Source organism: Dendrobium catenatum, unplaced genomic scaffold, assembly GCF_001605985.2.
Source record: "Dendrobium catenatum unplaced genomic scaffold, ASM160598v2 fragScaff_scaffold_510, whole genome shotgun sequence".
Lineage (NCBI taxonomy): Eukaryota > Viridiplantae > Streptophyta > Magnoliopsida > Asparagales > Orchidaceae > Dendrobium > Dendrobium catenatum.
Window position 1 is genome coordinate 40,443 of NW_021318972.1, and position 21,791 is coordinate 62,233.

The window sequence follows — 21,791 nt, forward strand, 5'->3', positions numbered from 1 at the left end:
CATCCTATGGTGTCCTCGTGCAAATACTTTATCTGTACAAATAAAACATTTTAAAAATTTATTATGTATATAAACATAGTATTATGGATTTAACTTACAATATGAATTGCACTTACAACTGTATGACAAATATTCTTGTGTTCAGAATTTGGTAATGAATCATACATTTTCCAGACTTTCTCCCTTAATTTTCCTATAAGAAGAACCTAATGTTTTGCAAAAATTATGGGTTGAACAATAAGTTTGCTTTCTATAACTGAAATTGGATTAATGGGTTGGATAAAAATTTGATACTCTTGATTGTAGGACTTGTATACATTTGGTAATGAATCATACATTTTCCAGACTTTCTCCCTTAATTTTCCTATAAGAAGAACCTAATGTTTTGCAAAAATTATGGGTTGAACAATAAGTTTGCTTTCTATAACTGAAATTGGATTAATGGGTTGGATAAAAATTTGATACTCTTGATTGTAGGACTTGTATACCTGCAATAATTCAATTCTATAAGGAAAAACAAACGTGAAAAAAAAGATTAAGATATTATTTATACTTACCCTGTACAATGGAGAAACGTACAAGTAACGTCGAAATTTTTCTGCCATTAACCTACTCTGCTCTAGTAAGAAGAAAGCAAAAGCATCAACATGGTTATTTCCTAACCAATCATTTGTGAGCAGAATGTCAATATCTGATATTTTTATCTCTATGTTTCCAGATGCAAATATTATGTTTTTCCTACAAAAACAAAGAAAAATTTAATGTTAAAACGCAACCATATCGCAACCATAGCGCAACCATAGCGCAACAATAACGCATCCATAGCTCAACCATAGCGTAACCATAGCGCAACCATAGCGCAACCATATCGCAACCTTAGCGCAACCTTAGCGCAAGTAAACTTACTTTCTATTAAATTTTCTGAAACATTCATTCATAAATTTTTGTTTATGCTCTGTTAGAAAAGGCTTCCCTGGATAATCCATAATTTCCAATGTAGGCTGTGGCTCAATTATTATATTATCAACCGAGATAACCTCTTTGTTCTTCTTTTTTACATATGTTATGATTTTTTTTATGAACTCTCTACTTTTTCATCATCTTCTATTTTTCTTTTTTGAATCATGTGCTTTAATGAACTATCTTTTGGCAGTGGCACATTTTCTTTGGCCGATGGTGGTGGTGGAGGAACATCTTGTATTGGTTGTGGAAGAAGTTCTTTGTCCAATGGTGGAGGTGAAAGTATTGGTGGTTGTGGAAGAAGTTCTTCGGCCAATGGTGGAGGTGGAGGTATTGGTGGTTGTGGAAGAAGTTCTTTGGCCAATGGTGGAGGTGGAGGAATATCTTGTATTGGTGGTTGTTCTGAAGGATGCAAAGCTGTATTTTTCACTGATTGGAAGCTGGAGGTAGAACTAGATATATGCGGCTTCTCTGGATTGTGATCACACTGCATTTGAAATTCAATAAATTTGTACTCCTAGGAGTTTGATCTGCCTGAAGTTTCTCCACAATATCTTCAACACGATCCAGTCTAGCTCCCAGATTTTCTTGAATTTTATTCAACATCTTCTCAAATATTTCAAAACATAGCGCAACCATAGCGCAACGTCTCAAGTTTTTTTCTTGGGGAAGCCTTAATTTTCTGGGGTGACTACAATTTCTGTGGTTCATGACCTGAACCGGTTTCCAAGTTTTGTATGGCAATAATGGCAGCCCCGTATTTTTCGGCCTCCTCATTGCTAATATTCTCAAGACAAACAAAAATCTGCAAAAAACAAAAAAAATTATTAAAGCGCAACCTTAGAGCAACCATAGCGCAACCGTAGCGCAACCATAGCGCAATCATAGCGCAACCATAGCGCAACCATAGCGCAACCTTAGCTCAACCATAGCGCAACCTCAGCATAATTTGCATCGTGTATAAAAAATTACCCCACTTTTCTTTAAAAATTTAAATAATTTTGCTGTGTTGTCTTGTGTAAAGTATAATTCTGTATACACCTCCCATATCAGAAAACGCGGTCTTATTTCTGGATCGGATGGTTTATTCAAAGAAAAATGTTCCAAAAACCAAATCTGTATAATGCAAAACATAAAAATTTATAAGTTAACATTAAATAAAAAGCATTATACATGTACAATAACCAGTAGGAGTGGAAACTTACCAGTAGAAGAGGAAAAAAACCATTGATGTAACCCAATGGTCTTTGGAGTTTAAACTTCTCAAAAATTGTGTTGAACTCCCCAACCATGAAGTTCCTTAAGCATGAAGCCCAATTAATGGAAGTGAACTCACTTAAATTATTTACAATAGATGTGAGCCTTTTAGGGGTTTTATGACTATTTAGTGGAAAGAAAATGTTAGATAACAAAAACATAATAAAGGTCTTTATTTTTGTAGCATTATCAGATAATCTGTCTAATTTTGATATTTCTGTTTTAATTTCAGTTGACAGAGGTCCATTTATAGGATCAATCCTCCATTTGATATCAATGCCTCTGTTTGGCAAACCTGTCAGAAAATTTCAGTTGTTAAAGTTAAAAAAACATATAGCTATAAAAAATTTCATATTCAAAATATTACCTATCAACAAAGCAACCTCGTCAGAAGTGAATTTCAGAATATGACCGAGGATGATGAAGCCTTCATCAGCAGGACTCCAAAATTTGAGAACCTAAAAAAGAAGTGGTATACACTGCTGGAATGCGGGGAACCTCAAAAATTAATGAATGTTCAGATTCTTTAATGTTTGCTCCACTTCATCATCAATGATCTCGACAAAAGCATCACAATGTTTTCGAAAAGAAGTAACATAGCATCTAGATGTTACTGGCCTTTGATACGGCGTCCTCATCTATAACAAAAAAAAATAAAAAATCAGAACTATATCGCAACCATAACTAAAGCGCAACCATTGCGCAACTATAGCGCAACTATAGCGCAACTATAGCGCAACATTAGCGCAACATTAGAGCAACCTTAGCGCAACCATAGCGCAACCTTAGCGCAACCTTAGCGCAACAATACATTTCATAATTAATTAGCTTAAAAGAAGGTTTAAATTAAGAAAAAATAAAAATTGAACACCACATTGAACATATATGCTAGTTATAATACTATTACTAAACCATAAAATTTAGCAGAAAGCGTAAACCTTTCGTATCCTTAGCTTCGCCCATTTACGAAGAGAAGAAGCGTGAAAAACCAGAAAATAAACATTTTAACAGTACATTACATTAAACAAACAATGCAAAAATTATAACTAAACCAAACCCTAAAATTTTACATTACCCTTAAACACAACGAAAGCGCAAGTAAAGCGCAAGTTAGGCGCAACCATACCTCTTCCTGATTGATGATCTTCTACAGTCTCGTCGTCTACCTCGGGCAGGAATAAGCTAATGCAGAACCGAAGGTATTGGAGGAATCCGAGAGCGCTTACCAGAGCTGGAGTAACAGTGAAAATGTCGCTTGAAAATAAAATGCGCGGCGTTTCCATTCTTTATTTTCTGGAATTCAAATGAAATGCATTATCGAGTAGGGTCGCTAACTTTGACAAGACATAAAGCAAACATATTAAATTAAAAAAACGCCTAACAGATGTCGCATTTCTATTGGCGACCGAACGGAGAGATGATTTCGATCACCTGACCCAATAATTTGCCCTTAACTAGACTCGTTTATGCTTCTATGATTTCTATCGGCTATTTGAACTGAAAGGCAAAGGTAATAAGAAAGTCCAAAATAGTCATGGGGATTTATTTTAAATTTATAAATATAAGATCAAAATTTCTTGAGGGAAGATGAGAAGCCTGACGCTCTTATTAAAAATTGGCCGAATTCAGAGTGGCGGAGCGGCACAAACGCCCGCGCTAATTGGTCATGGCGTCCCGAGGAATCGCATTGCTCTACCTTCAATTCCTACTCGCCGCCTTCTTTTTCGTCTCCTTCATTCCAGCTCTTGCGTCTATTCCTAAGCATTCGAGCTCCGATTCTTCTCGACCCCATAGTTTTCATAAGGTAGGCAACCGTTCTTTCGAAACTCAATGCCTGTTCGATGCGTTCTATAGAAGAATATTCGCTTTCTTAGTTTTTTCTATTGGTTTTAATCATGTCATGGCCCTTTCTCAGTTTCCAGTCACTCTCTGGAAGCTGGTTAATAGTTAATAACTGAATCTTTCTTCTAACCAGACTCGAATCCTATACCAAATTTGGGAATTTTCTGGTGTTACCGTCAGGGGATCCGATGCCTCTCTTTTTTGCATGATATCGAATTTTTTTTTTACATGATATCGAATTTATGTGGTCTGTTTGGCTACAAATAGGGTTTAGTGACTCTTTTAATTCCATATTTAGTAAATTTTGGGGATTTTAAACTTTGAAAACTGTTTGGAATGGTATTAGTTCAATCTGATTAAATCCTAGTGAACTATTTTGTAGATATTAAGATGTACTGTGAAGAAAAAGACTGCAAATCTTTTAAATCCTACATTATTAGGATTGTTAAATTAGGGATGTAATCTAAAATAGTAGGAAAATAGGATTTAAAAGGATAGTAGAGTTTACGTGAGTTAAAAAAGCTTTTTGTTAAGATGTAATCTAAATTCTGGTTAATAATCTTTCAGCTAAACAGTCGCATAGTTTGAGTCTGAGCCAAATGATAGTGATGAATTAGCGAAGAAGTAATGAGAAAGGCTGGACTCGCTTCTCTTGCAAAATGCTAGGTGTTTTTCCCTTATAGATTGACTGCTTCTGCTTGTTGTCGCTGAATCTTTTTTTCCCTCAGCCTTTCCTCTCTATTGCTTACTTTGGTGGGAGTTGTAGATTTCATTTATCCTGCTTGCAATTAATTATTTTTTATTTTTATTTTTTTGCCTCTGGTGGTTTCTTTATAATTTTCGGAAAAATGGAGGTCGTTGGCAGTCCAGAATATTGGTACGGGGATATCTTCCGATGTAGTTATGGATGCTTCTGAGGGAAGGTTCGTTTAGTTTGCCTATGAGGATGGAAATTTCCTTTATTGAGCAGGGATTATTCTCCGCTGTTTATTTGGAAAAAAGCTTATGCTCTTACCAAACTTACGAACGGAAGTAGGAACTGTAAGATTGTACTTTAAATTGTGATGCATTACTTAGTTCATATTTTGTAGGAATAAATAGCAAACGCAGTATTTCTTTATTGACATAGCTAATAAGTAACAACCCAAGTAGCCGTGCATGAATCCAACCATGATCGGATTCAACCCAAGCATGAATCCATTGATTTGGATGCAAAACCTAACCAATTCATAGCTAGTTGCTAAACCTAAAGCTTGTTGACCATTTTTTTTTTTAATTTAGTTGGGATAACTGTGATTGCATGTTTGTGATGGATTGTGGCTGTGAATGATACAACAATAGTTACATGGGTGAGTGAGGGATTACATGGTAACAGGAATGCTGGACAAGAGATCATGGTGGGGAGGGATTGTGATTGTTATCTTCCTCATTCAGTAATGAAGGGGTAGTTTTATGATTAAATATAAACAAAATATGGCTACTGCTAATATGGTGACAAGTTTCCTTGTTTATTTAGACGAATTGAGCATAAACTTAAAAAATTATTTTCCACATAATGTGGATAATAGTGGAAGATTTTTGATGCAGGACTGGCTAGACTGCATAGGATCTAAGGGTTCTTAATGTAAATCTAGGACAATATGAGCGAAGAAACACACAAAAGATAACCATTTTCTTACTTTTAATTTAAGCAAAGATTTGTCTCTTATGATGTCAAAAAAAAAAAAAAAAAAAAAAAAAAAAAAAAAAAAAAAGACATTTAATTTGTTCCAAATGATAAAATAATATATGTCAATAGCTGAAATTCCATTAAAAAAAAAAATCTATGAATGAATATAAAAATTTCACAACTATTAAGATTCATACCCTAAACATGAAAACTAGTATGCATCAAATTTACAAGATATCTATCACACACAAAATAACCACAAAATAATGTAAATGAAAGAACAAAGAATATAAGTCACCAATCAAAGATTTAGGCCTTTGTGCTTCACATCGATACAAGTAGAAGTATCTTTTAGAAGTTGTCATCAAAACTTGCATGGCACGCAAAATATCCAAATCCATTAGAAAATAAAAGAAATGAGAGAAAATAGAAATTTTGTTCAATCATATTATTTATTTTGCATGTCTCAAGGATTTTATTTATACCCTAAAAGATCCAAATTAATAATTTCTCAACAACAACAACATCAAGCCTTTGTCCCATTATGTGGGGTCGGCTACATGAATCCTTTTCCGCCATTGTGTCTGGTTAAAAGTCAAATTCTCATCTAAATCTAATAAAGAAATATCATTTCTAATATTTTCTAACCAAGTCTTTTTAGGTCTACCTCTACCTTTTTTCACATAAGCCAAATCTAATACCTCAACTTTCCTAACCGGGTTATTGGAAGGCCTCCGTTTAATGTGACCAAACCATCTAAGGCGACTCTCTCTAATCTTATCTTCCACTAGAGCTACTCCAACCTTTCACGTATATGCTCATTTCGTATCCTATCTCTAAGGGTCAAGCCACTCATCCACCTAAGCATCCTCATCTCTGGAACACTTAACTTAGTATTATGCTTCTCTTTTAATGGCCAACATTCGGCACCATAAAGCATTGCAGGTCTCACCACATTCTTATAGAATTTTCTCTTAAATTTGAGGGGACTTTTCTATCGCACAATAAGCCCGATGCATTCCTCCACTTCAACCATCCAACTTGAATCCTGCTGATAATATCACCATCAATTTCACCATCACTCTGAACAATAGATCCAAGATATCTAAAATGTGTACTCTTATTAATGGTTTGATCGCCCAAAGTCACAATCCCCTCACTAGGTCTATTTCCACTAAATTACACTCCATATATTCAATTTTAGATCTACTCAGCGAAAACCTTTAGACTCTGAAGTTGATCTCCACAATCAAGTTTACCTTCAACCTCCCTCTCTAGTTTATCAACAATAACAACAACATCAAGCCTTTATCCCACTACGTGGGGTCGGCTACATGAATCCTTTTTTCCATGTGTGTCCTATTAAAAGTCAAATTCTCGTTTAAAATCTAATAAGAAAAGGTCCATTCTAAATATTTTCTAACCAAGTCTTTTTAGGTCTACCCCTACCTTTCTTAACATAAGTCAAATCTAATACCTCTACTCTCCTAATCGGGTCATCGCAAGACCGCCGTTTTAATGTGACCAAACCATCTAAGGCGACTTTCTCTAATCTTATCTTTTCTAACTTGGAGCTACTCACCCTTTTCACGTATATGCTCATTTCGTATCCTATCTCTAAGGGTAAAGCCACTCATCCACCTGAGGCATCCTCATCTCTGTCACAACTTAACTTAGTATTATGTTTCTCTTTTAAAGGCCAACATTCGACACCATAAAGCATTTGCAGGCCTCACTACCATCTTATAGAATTTTCCCTTAAGTTTGAGGGTACATTTCTATCACATAACAAGCCCGATGCATTCCTCCACTTCAACCATCCAACTTGAATTCTGCTGATAATAAGCCCCATCTATTTCACCATCACTCTGAACAATAGATCCAAGATATCTAAAACGTGTACTCTTATTAATGACTTGATCGCCCAAAGTCACAATCCCCTCACTAGGTCTCATTACTACTAAAAATTTACACTCCATATATTTCCGTTTTAGATCTCTAGTTTTATCAATAAGAAAAATATCATCAGCAAAAAGCATGCACCAAGGTACTACCTCTTGCAAATGTCTAGTGAGAACATCCATGACTAAAGCAAAAAGATATGGACTTAAGGCTGATCCTTGATGTAATCCAATCGAGATAGGAAAATACTTTGGTCAAACCACCTTGTGTTTGACACAAGTAATAGCTCCTGCATACATATCTTTAATGATTTGAATATAAGCATATTAACTCATTTCTTTTCAAGAACTCTCCAAAGCACTTCTCTTGGAACTTTATCATATGCTTTTTCTTTAAATCAATAAATATCATATGTAGATCCTCCTTATTCTCTAATATATTCTCATTAAACCTCTCAATAAATGTATGGCTTCCATCGATGGCCTACCCGGCATGAATCCAAAATTGATTTTAGAAAACATTTAGTATCACGCCTCAACCTATGCTCCAATAACTCGCTCCATTGTTTTAAAGTATGACACATTAACTTAATTCCTCTATAATTCGCAACATTCCTGTGCATCACTTTTATTCTTAAAAATAGGAATTAACACACTCATTCTCACTGATCTGACATTTTTTAGTCTTTCAAAAAGTATTAAAAAGTTTAGTAAGCCAAGAAATTCCTTCATCTCCTAAGCATTCCACATCTCTATTGGAATATCATCAGGTCCAACAGCTTTTCTACACTTCATTTTCTTTAAAGCCTCTCTAACGTCGGTTTTACTTATACGCAGATAAAAAACAAAAATCTTTTATTTCATTTAGGGTGATAAAGTCACTAAAGTCACATCATTTTTTTATATTCTTCATTAAAAAAGTTTAGCAAAATATCTCATCCACCTTGTTGAATATCATCTTCTAAGAAAAGTACTTTTTGATCTTCATCCTTGATACACTTCACTTGAACTAAATCCTATTACTTCTTATCTCTTTGTTTGGCTAACTTATACATATATCTTTCTCCCTCCTTAGTATCTAATCTATTAATAAATTATTAAAAGCTAAACTCTTTGCATCGCAAATAGCTTTCTTAGATTTCCTTACGAGCCTCTATAGTTTTCCCAATTATCAGAATTTTTACATCTAAACCAATTTTTTATAACAAATCTTCTTATTTTTTATCTTTGCTTGCACGTTGGATTTCTACCACCAACTATTTTTTACTATTAGGGACTTTTTCCCTTTGAAACTCTAAGTACATCTTTTGCAATATTCTTAATATCACAAGCCATTTTTTCCCACATAAATATTGACATCCTCATGCACAGACAAAATCTTAAGATCTAAAATCTACTCTCAAAAAAACTTTTATTAATATTCTTTAAATGCCCCCATCTAATTTTAGAAACAATTGTTTACTTTATTTTTTATTTTTCGCTCTTTTATCTTAAATTCCAAAACTAATAATCGATGTTGGGTACATAAATTTTCACTCGGAATAATTTTACAATCTTTGCAATCTAAACGATTTAATTTTCTTATAAGAAATAATTAATCTACGTTTTACTATATCCATTTTTTATAAGTTGATAAGATGCTCATTTCTTTTCTTAAAAATAAGGTATTAGCTTTTAAAAAATTATAAGCTAAAGAAAAATCTAATATAGTCTTACCACCTTCATTAATTGTTCCAAACCCAAGGTCACCATAGATGCTTTTAAAATCATCTCACCTCTCTACCAACATGTTCAATTTAAATCTCCATCCAAACAAAAAACTTTTTCTTCAAGAGGTATATTTTGTATTAATTCTTTTTAAGTCATTCCAAAAATTTAATTTTGAACTCATATCCAAACCTACTTGAGGAGCATAAGCACTTATAATATTAATAATCTTAGCATCAACAATAATTTTTAAAACTATAATTCTATCTCCAATTCTGTTAATTTTTATAACATTATCCTTCAAACTCTTATCTATAATCACACCTACACCATTTTTAGTACGACTTCTACCCGGATAACCATAACTTATATCTAAACTATTAATCTTCCCTTAGCCTTTCCTCCAAAACCCATTTAGTTTCCTGAATGCACATAATATTTATCTTCCTATGAATCATAATATCTATTAATTCCATTAATTTTCTTGTAAGGGAGCCTATATTCCAAATTCCTATCCTAATTTTAGTTTCATGGACTAGCTTCTTTACCCAAATCCGTCCTTGATGTGGGAACCCTTGCCTATTTAACACTGCACTCGGGCGCCGGTGCAGCGGCCCTTGCACACTTGTCACTGTATTCAGGCCATACAGCGCGTCACTTCCAGGGGACGCCCTAGCATTAACACAATTTTTTAAAAGATTCATGTCATGATTATTCGACAAGTTTTATGCCGGCTATCGACTACCTAACGCAACCCTCCACTTTTCTCATCAAAGACTTGGGACCTGGCAACGGCAGTGTTAAACTTCTCAGAGTACTCTAAAATTTGGTCTAATATTATGATTCTCAATTCAACATGTTTGGATTTCATCAAAAATAAAATTCAATTCCAAAGTAAAAAACAAACATTTTTTTGTTTCATTATCAATCCAAATATTAGGCACCCATCAATTAAGATTGTCATAAAAGGAAGGCCCACAACTAGACATCTTTGGGCGAGCTATGATAATGGAACAATGCAAAAAAAAAGAAAAAATAAAAGATGCGGCGTCTTGAAATTACATGAAAAAATGCCCAAATTTATGCTATTAGTGACATACATCAAGGGCAAACCAACAAAGCCATAGAAGTAAGAAAACCAACACAACCTAGCTGCCAACAAAAGGGGTTTCAGAAAGGGACGTGTCTGGTTTGGTTTTAAATTGGCAAGTTCTTGAACCTAAACCAAACCTAACCATTTAACTAGGCTTGAAATCAAAATCAAACCGATCGTTTTTAGTTAGTTTCAGTTTGATTTTTGATTTAAGATCATAAATCTTTAGTAATTAGTTTATTGTTTTCAAATTTCTTAGATTTATTTCATTTTAGTTTCAAATATTTTTCAATGATTTCAACATATTTACTTTGATAGGGTTTTCCTAAATTGATTGGTATCTGTTAGTATTCATGATTTTATCAATAAATTTGATACATATTTGCTTTAAGTTTAGTCTTTAGTTCAATTTTGTTACAAGGTGTTCAACTTCCAGCATTCTGAATTTAATATATTATGCTTGGTTTGGTTTATTTCAGTTTCATTAAAATTTCAACTTCAATCAAGCCAAATAAGTTGAGTTAGATAAGATGTTAAACTAAAGCAAACAAAGTCAACAACAACAACAACATCAAGCTTTCATCCCACTATGTGGGTTTGGCTTCATGAATCCTTTTTCTTCATTATGTTTTGATAAGAGTCAAATACTTATTTAAATCTAATAAAGAAATGTCATTTCCAATATTTTCTAACCAATTCTTTTTTAGTCTACCTCTAACTTTTTTAACATAAGCCAAATTTAATACATATACTCTCCAAATCAGGCCATTGGAAGGCCACATTTTATGTGACCAAACCATCTAAGATGACTCTATCTAATCTTATCTTTCATTGGAGCTACTCAAACCTTTTTATGTGTATGCTCATTTCGTATCTTATCTCAAGAGTAAAGACAGTCATCCACTTGAGCAGCCTAATCTCCGCAACACTTAATATTATGCTTCTCCTTTAATGACCAACATTCTTCACTATAAAACATTACAGATCTCCCCACCAAATTATTGAATTTTCCCTTAAGTTTGAAGGGAATTTTTCTATCACATAACAAGCCTGATGCCTTCCTCCACTTCAAGCATCCAACTTGAATTCTACTAATAATATTCCCATCTATTTAACCATATCTAAAACATGTACTCTTATTAATGACTTGATTGCCCAAATTCACAATCCCTCAACTAGATCTATTACTAATAAAATTACACTCCATATATTTGATTGTAGATCTACTCAAACGAAAATCTTTGGACTCTAGGGTTGACCTTCATAATTCAAGTTTACCTTGAACTCCCTCTCTAGTCTTATCAACAAGAAAAATATCACCAGCAAAAGTATATACCAAGGTATAACCTCTTGCAAATGTCTAGTGAGAACATCCATGACTAAATAAAAAAAAAGGGCTTAAGGATAATCCTTGATGTAATCCAATTGAAATAGGAAAATACTTGATCAAACCATCTTGTGTTGGAACACAAGTGATAGCTCTTGCTGTATATCTTGTATTACTTGAATATAAGCACTATTAACCCCTTTCTCTTCTAGAACTCTCCATAGCACTTCTCTTGGAACTTTATCATATGCTTTATCTAGATCAATAAATATCATATGTTGATCCTCCTTTTTCTCTATATAGTTCTCCATCAGGCCTCTTAATAAATGTATAGCTTCCATAGTAGACCTACCCAACATGAATCCAAATTGATTTTGAGAAACATTCGTATCACGTGGTAACCTATGCTCAATAACTTTCTCCCATAATTTTAAAGTATGACACATTAACTTAATTCCTCTATAATTCGCATAATATTGTGCATCACTTTTATTCTTAAAAATAGGAATAAAAAAATTCATTATTCACTTATCTGACATCTATTTAGTCTTTAAAATAATATTAAAACGTGTAGTAAGCGAAGAATTTCCTTCATCCCTAAGCATTTCATCACCTCTATTGAAATATTATCAGGTCCAACAGCTTTTTCACACTTCATTTTCTTTAAAGTCTCTATAACTTCGATTTTACTAATACACCGATAAAAATACAAATATTTATTTTCATTTATGATGCTAAGATCACTAAAGTCAGTCATATTCTCATAATCTTCATTAAAAATCTTTGCAAAATATTTTATCCACCTTTGTTGAATATTCTCTTATAATAAAAATACTTCTTAATCTTCATCCTTAATGCACTTCAATTGAATTAAATTCTTACTACTCATATCTCTTTGTTTGTCTAACTTATACATATATCTTTCATCGTTCTTAATATATAATCTATTATATATATCATTAAAAACTAAAATTTTTGCATCGCATATTACTTTCTTAGACTCCTTACATGCCTCTTTATATTTTTTCCAATTATCTGAGTTTTTATATCTAAACCAATTTTTATAACAAAGTTTATTATTTTTTTATCTTTTTTGGTGCATTTTGATTCCACCATCAATTATTTTTATTATTAGGAGTTTTTCCTTTTGATACTCCAAGCATATTCTTTGCAAGATTCTTAATATCACCAACTACTTTTTCTCACATAACATTAGTTTTCTCATGTACAGATAAAATCTTAAGATCTAGAATCTTAGTCCTAAAAATATTTTTGTTAGTATTTTTAAAATGCCCCATCTAATCCTATAACGTTTTACTTTATTTTTGATATTATGCCCCTTTATCTTAAAGTCCAAAACTAATAAGGAATGTTGGGTGCATAAACTTTCACTCGCAATAACTTTACAATCATTGCAATCTAAACGATCTATTTTTCTTATAAGAAAATAATAAATCTGAGTTTAACTATATCCATTCTTATAAGTGATGAGATGTTAATCTTTTTTCTTAAATAAGATATTAACAATTACAAAATCATAAACTATAACAAAATCTAATAGTCTTTCCAATTTCATTAGTCACTCCAAGCCCATAGCTTTTAAAATTATCAACTTCTCTATCAGCATGTCTATTTAAATTTCTTCTAATAAAAACTCTTTCTTCAAGATGTATCTTTTGTATTAATTTTTTTTTAGTCATTTCAAAATTTTAATTTTGAACAAATATACAAATCTACTTGAGAAGTATAAGCACTTATAATATTAATAATCTTAGTATCAACAAAATTCTTTAAAGCTATATTTTTATGTTCAATTCTATTAATTTTTACAACGTTTTCCTTCAAATTCTTATCTATAATCATATTTACACTATTTCTAGTACGACTCATACTTGAATACCATAGTTTAAATCCTAAACTATCAATCTCCTTAGCCTTCTCTTCAGCCCATTTAGTTTCCTGATGTATATAATATTTATATTCAGGCCATACATTGCGTCGCTATACAATCTTGTACTTTTTTCATCCAAGACCTGAGACCTGACAATAGTAGTGTAAAAGCATAAAAAGTCAAGTGATTTTATTGATTTTGTTTAGATTGGGCAATTATTTTGCACAACCTAATTTCAACCACAATAATGACTTTGCCAATCACATAGACTTCCAACTATCCGGATGGAGAAAATAGAGAGCTAGTTATTTACTAAAGCTGGGATTGGTACCAATTACATTATGGAGTCCGATGAGAGCTGAATTGAAGCAATTTGTATCAATATACCAAATCTAACACTAGATAACACCTTCCGTTCTCATGGATATCAATTTCATAGCCTTGTCACATTTATGTTATACTATAAACTTGAAATAATAAGACAGGTAATTAAAACACTAGAAAACACCTTCCATTTTCATACTATCAATTACATAGACTTGTCACATTTAATTTAAACTATAAACTTTAAAAAATAAGACAAAGACAACTAAAATAATATTACCATGCTTAATTTGCATTTCGAACAATATATACTCATGTTTGCAATTTTTTTTTTTTTTTTGAATAAGGGATGCATTATGCAGTTTGCAAATTTTTTTAGGAAATTAAAAAACCTAGAAACATATAGAAATCATATATCACACCCCATGAAGGCTCCTCTCAATTTAACATGAGGCATAACATAGACATATAACACTAAGCTCACATATACAGTAATTTCTAGCTCGAAAGAATTTAATTATTAAAACAAATCGATTGAGTGGAAGTTTTGTAAAACTTTTTTCATTATTTAACTAGAGCTTCTAATAATCATCAGTATTCATTTGTATAAAATTGAAGTTTTCATCAAATTTATAATTGATTAGGATTTATCTTACATTAAAATTATACACCAAAAATAGGGTATTGGATCAAACTGTGATCGTGATTCAGGTTTCGCTTTATCCTTTCATTCTTGAAATTATAATCAACATAATATACGGTGAGCATAGAAACTCATCAAGATTAACAATTCGAATGTAAAATTCAAATATCATAGAAATTGAATTATACTCATGAACTGTCTAGTAACTTGCATGTAATCTTTAAAATGAAGTTACCTAAATAAAAATTGGTTTAACAGTAAGTGAAAAATCTAATTGAAAACAAAACTTTTAACATAATGTTAGAGGTTAAAACATTGCAAATACTACGTTAATAGAGGTTAAAACATTGCAAATACTACGTTAATCATGTGTACAAATTTCATCGTGCTAAACTAATCTCCTTATAATTTCTTTTACTAAACAGAAAAGATCTTCTTTCAACTTTAAAATATATCATGTATCTGGGAGTAGATTTATTGGCTATCATGAGCTTAAAAGTTATGTATGGAGCTCCCTTTTGCCTCTATAAATTCATGTTGTTTCCCTACCTCTATAAGTTGTATGCATATAATTTTGAGGACCCTTTTGCCTCTATCTGGGCTCACTTTTGTCGCACTACCTGTACATGTTATTATATATATTTCATTACCAATATATCCCTATACATTACTTTTCTTAAGCTCATTCAATTTCATTTGAACATCTAGATATATACAACATTTTTTTTTAGTTCTTGGAACATTGAATTCATACTTTTTTATTTTGAATGTCTAATCCTTGAGGAGACTAGGACCAGGGTGGGCTATGGTGTCAACGTTTAAAGGTTCTAACTTTCCTAGATTAGGGTTTAAGTCGTGTCGGGAGCTGATTCACTCACTTCAGTTTCTTCCTCAAAGAAGTCCTCGTTATCGTTAGTATCCACAAAATGGATGTATTCAGTCTCAGGTTCAGTAGATTTCTTCTTTTTAATGAAATTCTTTATTAAAATCACACTTGCAGGGTCAAGGACTGGGGAGGCTAAAGATTGACTGGGATGGCTAGAAGTGGGTCCAAGGGGGGAGTCATATGAGATTGATCCAACAGAAGACCCAATGGAGGGTCGGCCATCAAGGTTAGGTGAAGACCTACAGGGTGGGGCAGCTACCCTGATGTTACTAAAAGATGGGTGGTCTCGACCACAGTGATGTCCACAGTTTGTTCCAACAAAAGAGGTAGGGTGGTGCTCTAGATGGCGGTCACTGATAGAGGGTCGGTATTTTAAATTAAGTTCTCGCCTCATGTCTTTCCATGTAGGGTACTCACCACGAGACTCTTTATGATCTTCCAATCTTATCCAAAATCGAAGAGCCTGACATTTGAGGTGAGACTTAGCGATGCTAACCTTGTAGGACTTAGGGATATGATGTGATTCAAAATAATCCTCTAATTGTCTAACCCATTCCCTAAAGTAGTAAGGGTCCAAGGAACCATCAAAGGTGGGTAGATGGTCATGTGACTCTAGTCGTTGTTGCTTAAAATCAGGTCTAGGTTGAAAAACAGAGTGGGGCATCTTTCGACTAGCAGGATTAATCGAATGGGGCACGTACTTAGAGTGGGGAGAGTGAACATGTTTCTCCATCATAATTCTAGTCATAGAGCCCACTAGGTTAACGATGTCTTCTAACCTCCTTTGGAGTCTTATCGGGTCCATTGGGAAACACTAAGTGATGCCTAATGACTCGCTAAATGGTGCAGGAAAATACTGGACAGCAAGCTACAAGAAGGATTTAAGTGATCTAGACATTTGGGATGGTTGTTGGGGTCGAGGACAGCACCTAACCAGTCGAGGACAGCACCTAACCACTTAACCAAGCTCACCTAAAGGTCACTAGATGGTGTAGGAATGGTTTGGACAGCAAGTTACACTAGCGTTTTAAGTCACTAGGTGTTTAGGGTGGTTGCTAAGGCTTGGGCAGCACCCAAATTGAAGGTTAGACTCACTTAAATGATACCAAACAAGGCATAATTTTGAGTGGATAGCAAACTACAGCAGTTGGGGAAGTTGCCTAAGTGTTATAGGGATACTGCTAGGGTGAGAACAGCACCTAGGCATGACTTTAAGTTTACAAAATGGCAGCTAAATGTGGCTGGAACAGTAAGGACAGCAGCCTACACTAAGGGTGTCATTATCCTAAGCCCTTAGAAGAGTTTTGGGTTTGATGGAAGCACTAAGACACTGTATAGATTGACTTAACGCCACTAAATGCGTGCAGTAAATGCATGAGCAGCAATGAAAACAGTGAAATAAAATTATCTAGGCGATGATATGCATGCAAATTTTTAGGACTAATGTTTGGCTAGACCTTAGGATGTTTTTCTAGTACATGTCATGCATGCCTACTATGCTCTTATACCAAATATGTTGTGAGACAAACAAGAATTGCACAGAAATATTAAAAGAAACATGATGCTTGCTTCTTAAGAATAATGTTTCGTAAGGCGAGATTAAAAAACTCTCAATCATCAATTTTATTATGGTAAGCAATTACAAGACTAGAAGTTTAGGACAAATTTATATAGATCTGAAATTATCACAGTAAAAACAAATATGTTGTAATAAAATCCCACGGTTAATATTTAGAAAGTTCACGATGAGTTACCATACCCACTCACGCTCAAAGTACAGCTTAGCGGAGAAAGGTCTTCAGCACACCCAACGATGCAACTAGGAAGGTGGCAACACTAAGAGACTTAATCCACGGAAAGGTCGTCGGTGGTGGAGTGAATCGACCGGTGATTACACACGATCCGGTGGGAATATGTTCTTCAACGGAAGGCATGAGCGTGAAGAAGATGCAGCGGATGTATCCGTTGGCGGTCTCGTCGACGTCGAGATTCACATCAAAGAAAGGTGAACCAAGGAGATCCATTCTTCCTTGATTATCATAGACGAAGCCGTGGTCAATCTCGGGATTGGCTATGCATCATCGAAGAGATGGGGAGAGGGTGTCATCTTCTTCTTTTGGCTTCAAATATTATGAGCAACTCAAAACTTCCCTATGGAGGGAGCAAGAAGAGGGGCGGCCAAGGTAGAGAGAGAGGAGACGGGTGGTTTGGGTGAGGAAGTTTAGGTTAGATGTAGGAGAAAGAGATTTACTCCAAATCTGAAATTAATTTCAGATTTTTGAGTAATTTTGGAGGGAAGCAATTGAAATTTGAAAATCAAATTAATGAGAGGAGGGGTCTCATTTGGAAACCAAGAGGGGGTTTCCCCTTTGTATAGCCGGCGGCATCAATAGGGAGAAGGAGGGGATTAGGGAGTGATTAAATACTTTCCAAACGAAAATAATAATTTCACTCTACATGAAATTTGGATTGGATTCAATTTCAAAAACTTTCCTTATTTTGATTTTTGCGAATATGGAAAGTTTTGAATTTCAAATTTGAAATTCAAATTTGCTAACTTCTCCCTTTATTGCAAGAACCCAAATAGGGAGTCATTATGAAGATTTGAATCATCATAATGGCTTGGACCATGAGGGTTGCTGGCGGCCCAAAGGGTGGAGGAGATGTCACCGTCGGGTTGAGGTGGGCCTTGATGGTGGTTGGATTTGAAGTGGGGAATCTAGTGGGTGAAATGATGTGAGGGATAAGGGGAAGGATATGTGGCCGGTGGCTTGGGGAAAAGCTAGGGCCGGCGGCGAGTGAGGGAAGAAAAGAAGAACGGGGATGAAGGTGGTAGACCACGAGTCATAGACTCTTCCAATGACTGGTGGGTATTGCGCTCGCCCTTACCTCGGGCTCTCTCTCTTCTCTCTAGTGCACACACAAGATGAAGAAGAAGAAAAAAAAATTTATTCAAAATATTCATCATCCCATTACATAAGAAATGGCCACATATATAGACCTCAAAATGACAAAGAAAATAAAAGACTAGAATGCTCCTTGGGCTACAATAGTGACCAACTACCCATAAGGGCAAAAACGGAAAACTGAAATAAAATGATTAATATAAAAAATTCATCAAAAGTAAAGACTCTCCATCATGGCCATCGATCTCCTGTGTTGCCTCTGATAAATGCGTCAAAACCTCTTGTCGATGTCCCCATCATTATATCTTTAATAACATCATATCCATTCATTTATCGAATCAGCTAACGGATGCGCTCTTATTAGAATTGGGAAAAAAGTGTATTAGTTCAGTTACAGTAATATTTAACTTTTGTTTAATTGATTTTATTCCTACTTTATTTAATTGGATTTATATACTTAATATAGGTGTGAAATGAGATCTAAAAATTTATAACTTTTTATTATTACCTTTTTCATAATTTGAGTATTGCATCATGTTTGCACATTTTCTCACATGCTTGCATGCATGTAAATATGAATTGTGTATTTGATTCTAAATGAGGGCTACTTGGTTGTGATGAATATGTGTCTCTAATGTTTTCCTTAATGAACCAGGACAATATTCGAGGCTTCAAAATAGCTGGTGACATGTTCTGGAAAGACGGACAGCCTTTTAGGATCATTGGCGGGGACTTGCATTATTTTCGTGTTCTTCCTGAGGTACCTTTCTGCGTGAACTCTTTCTATTTATTTTCCTTCCGCAAAACGTTGGAACCTCAATGTATTAAGACACTAAAGTTGAGGAGAATATAACATTGGGTTTATTCAGCACATCTGCCGGCTTATCTAATGATTCATCATGTTTGATGAATCTTTCAGAAATGTATTATGATATTGAACAAATACCAAAAACTTATTATGATTTTGTTCATAAAAGTATAAAACGCATTTAATGACTTGAAAGAGAAGATTGCTTTCTCTCTTCACTCTCTTTTAAAGTATCTTCTCCAAATTTTGAATTTTTTTAATTTTCCTGCGCTTTGAATAAAAATTCTAAATTATAATGATTATTTACCATAGTCTGTTAGAAATTTGAATGTTGATTTTAGTAAGAATCCTGTATGCATATTTTATGTAATGTATTGTGCTTTTAATCTTGTTATTTGGAGCATAAAATATAATAGATTGTATAATTATAATCAATAAAACATTAAATTGCTTAAGTAAAACACTAAAGCATAATATATTATTTATTTTCTCTTTGTGCTGTATATGATAAGGTAAATGTGCTCAGAGGAGCACATTACTTTAAGTAATGATTGTAGATGATAGCTAGACAAAGAAAGTTTTTTTCGAAGTAATCTTTTTGCATAAAGTTCTTCCAATTCGACCAACCAAAACGGCATCTAGACATCGTTGTGCAACTTCTGAAAAATTTCTATTGAAGTTAAACTTTGCATGTACCAACTAAAGAAATTAGCTTTAGCTATTTTTTTACTTGTTTTTACGTGTAGCCATTGTTTGTGGAGTTATTTTCTATAAGCGTGCCCTCAAGACCAATATTATTGTAGTTTGATTGATGATATAAACTCTTATCAGAAACTTCTCACTCATTTGTTTATTATGCCCGTTCCTTACTCCAATGTATGCATTTGTGTTTACGCCCCTGTACTTGTCTTTATTGTGAAAATTTAATCTTAATTTTTATTTATTACTATGCTTTTTTAAATTCATGCAGTATTGGGAAGATAGACTGCTAAGAGCAAAAGCATTGGGCTTGAATGCCATCCAGACATATGTTGCGTGGAACTTGCATGAGCCTTCGCCCCAGAAGTGGGTTTTTGAAGGCATTGCAAATATTGAATCATTTCTAAACCTTACACAAGAATTAGGATTTTTGGTGATGCTTCGTGCTGGGCCGTATATATGTGCAGGCAGGTGACAAGTGTAATATCAACTTATATGAGAGCTGCTTATGCTAGACTTAAGTAGTTTCATTGTGTTTTGCATGCCTAGTTCTTCTATATGTTCGCAGTTCTTTCAAGTAATTGTTTAACTATACTTTACAATCAAATTCAACAGCAAAAGAATTAGAGCATCTGTTATAAAACACCAATGAAATGGAAAAAAACTTAATTCTCGCAAGAAGCTATTTAAATAACCTCCCTGAAATTTTCATGGCAAGAGTGGAGTTGAGAGAAAGTGGAGCTTGGGCCCTAAAATCCTCTCTCCCCCCTAGTTGGTCTAATCAAACTTCTTGGGAGTGTAGCAGAACTAACAAAAAAACCACAGCCACAACAAACATCAAAATCAACTTTTCAACCATGGGGCCTGGGCTTAACGGTAGACTCCTCGGTTTCTAAGTTATTTAGTTTTGTGTTTAAGACCTGGCGGGTGCAACTTGGAAGTAATTCTCTGGCTCCCAATGTGAATTTAAATTTTTAACTTATTTCCTTCCTATTTTATCTTAAATAAAATATTCTCCCTTGAAAAAATAAAAATTAAATTTTCAAAAGATGACAACTATTTGAAAAAATTGCTCAAATTTCTTCATTTTACACAGAAGTGTTGGTAAGCTTTATTTTCTTTTTTCTTGATTTTTATTTTTTCCTTGTTCTTTGCCTATTTTTTCCAAGCCCCTTCCCATGAACTTTGCACACTCAATTGCCTTGAGTGATCTATTTTGTGGAGCAAATAGTGTTTCCTTAAGTTTTGTTGCTGGAAAGTTCATGTGATGCCATACTCGTCACTAACCCATTTGAAATGTAAAAAAAATCACGATTCACAATAAATCCAAATCACCCAGTATGAAATTTAAACCTAAAAGTGGCGCATGTAGCCGGTTGTTGAATCGTAACTAATTCATTTGATGGGACATGACCTGTCAATGTGCAAGTCTTACCTGTTATGTAATAGCTTGTTTATTTCCATAAACCTCCATAAATTAAGGTGATGTTTTTTGCTAAAATTGTAGAAATAAATCCCTTCCTAAAATAAAGTTCTCATAATATGGTATGTAATATCCTTATCATTGTAAATCATAGATTGAGTTTTATTAGGATTATTTTTAGGAGGAAGTAATTTGACAGAATTTTATATTTATATTGTGAGATGATTGAGATCTTTTTTATTATTATTTATTTTTTAATTTATTTTAATTTATTTTAATTTTTTTAGTTTTTTTTGAGATGATTGAGATCTCTTGCTTTCTTGTATGTGGGATTAGGTGAATTTCAGTATTTGTATATTCTCTCGTCTTAATTATAATTATTACCCCTTGTGACTTCCCAAGTGCATTCAATGCAGAAGGCATCTAACAAAAAAAAGGAGGAATCCATTAAAGTC

General features: G+C 33.7%; 1 protein-coding gene across 1 annotated transcript in view; it reads left to right on the plus strand.

Annotated features, from left to right (window-relative positions):
- Positions 1 to 3,805: 3,805 nt before the first annotated feature.
- LOC110115366 (beta-galactosidase 8) overlaps positions 3,806 to 21,791 on the plus strand; it is a gene marked incomplete at its 3' end in the record, with an annotated part of 89,636 nt that continues 71,650 nt past the window's right edge. Inside the window, 3 exon segments of the mRNA XM_028694616.1 lie at positions 3,806 to 4,021; positions 19,062 to 19,166; positions 20,185 to 20,380. Coding sequence (XP_028550449.1) covers positions 3,884 to 4,021; positions 19,062 to 19,166; positions 20,185 to 20,380 — 439 coding nt within the window.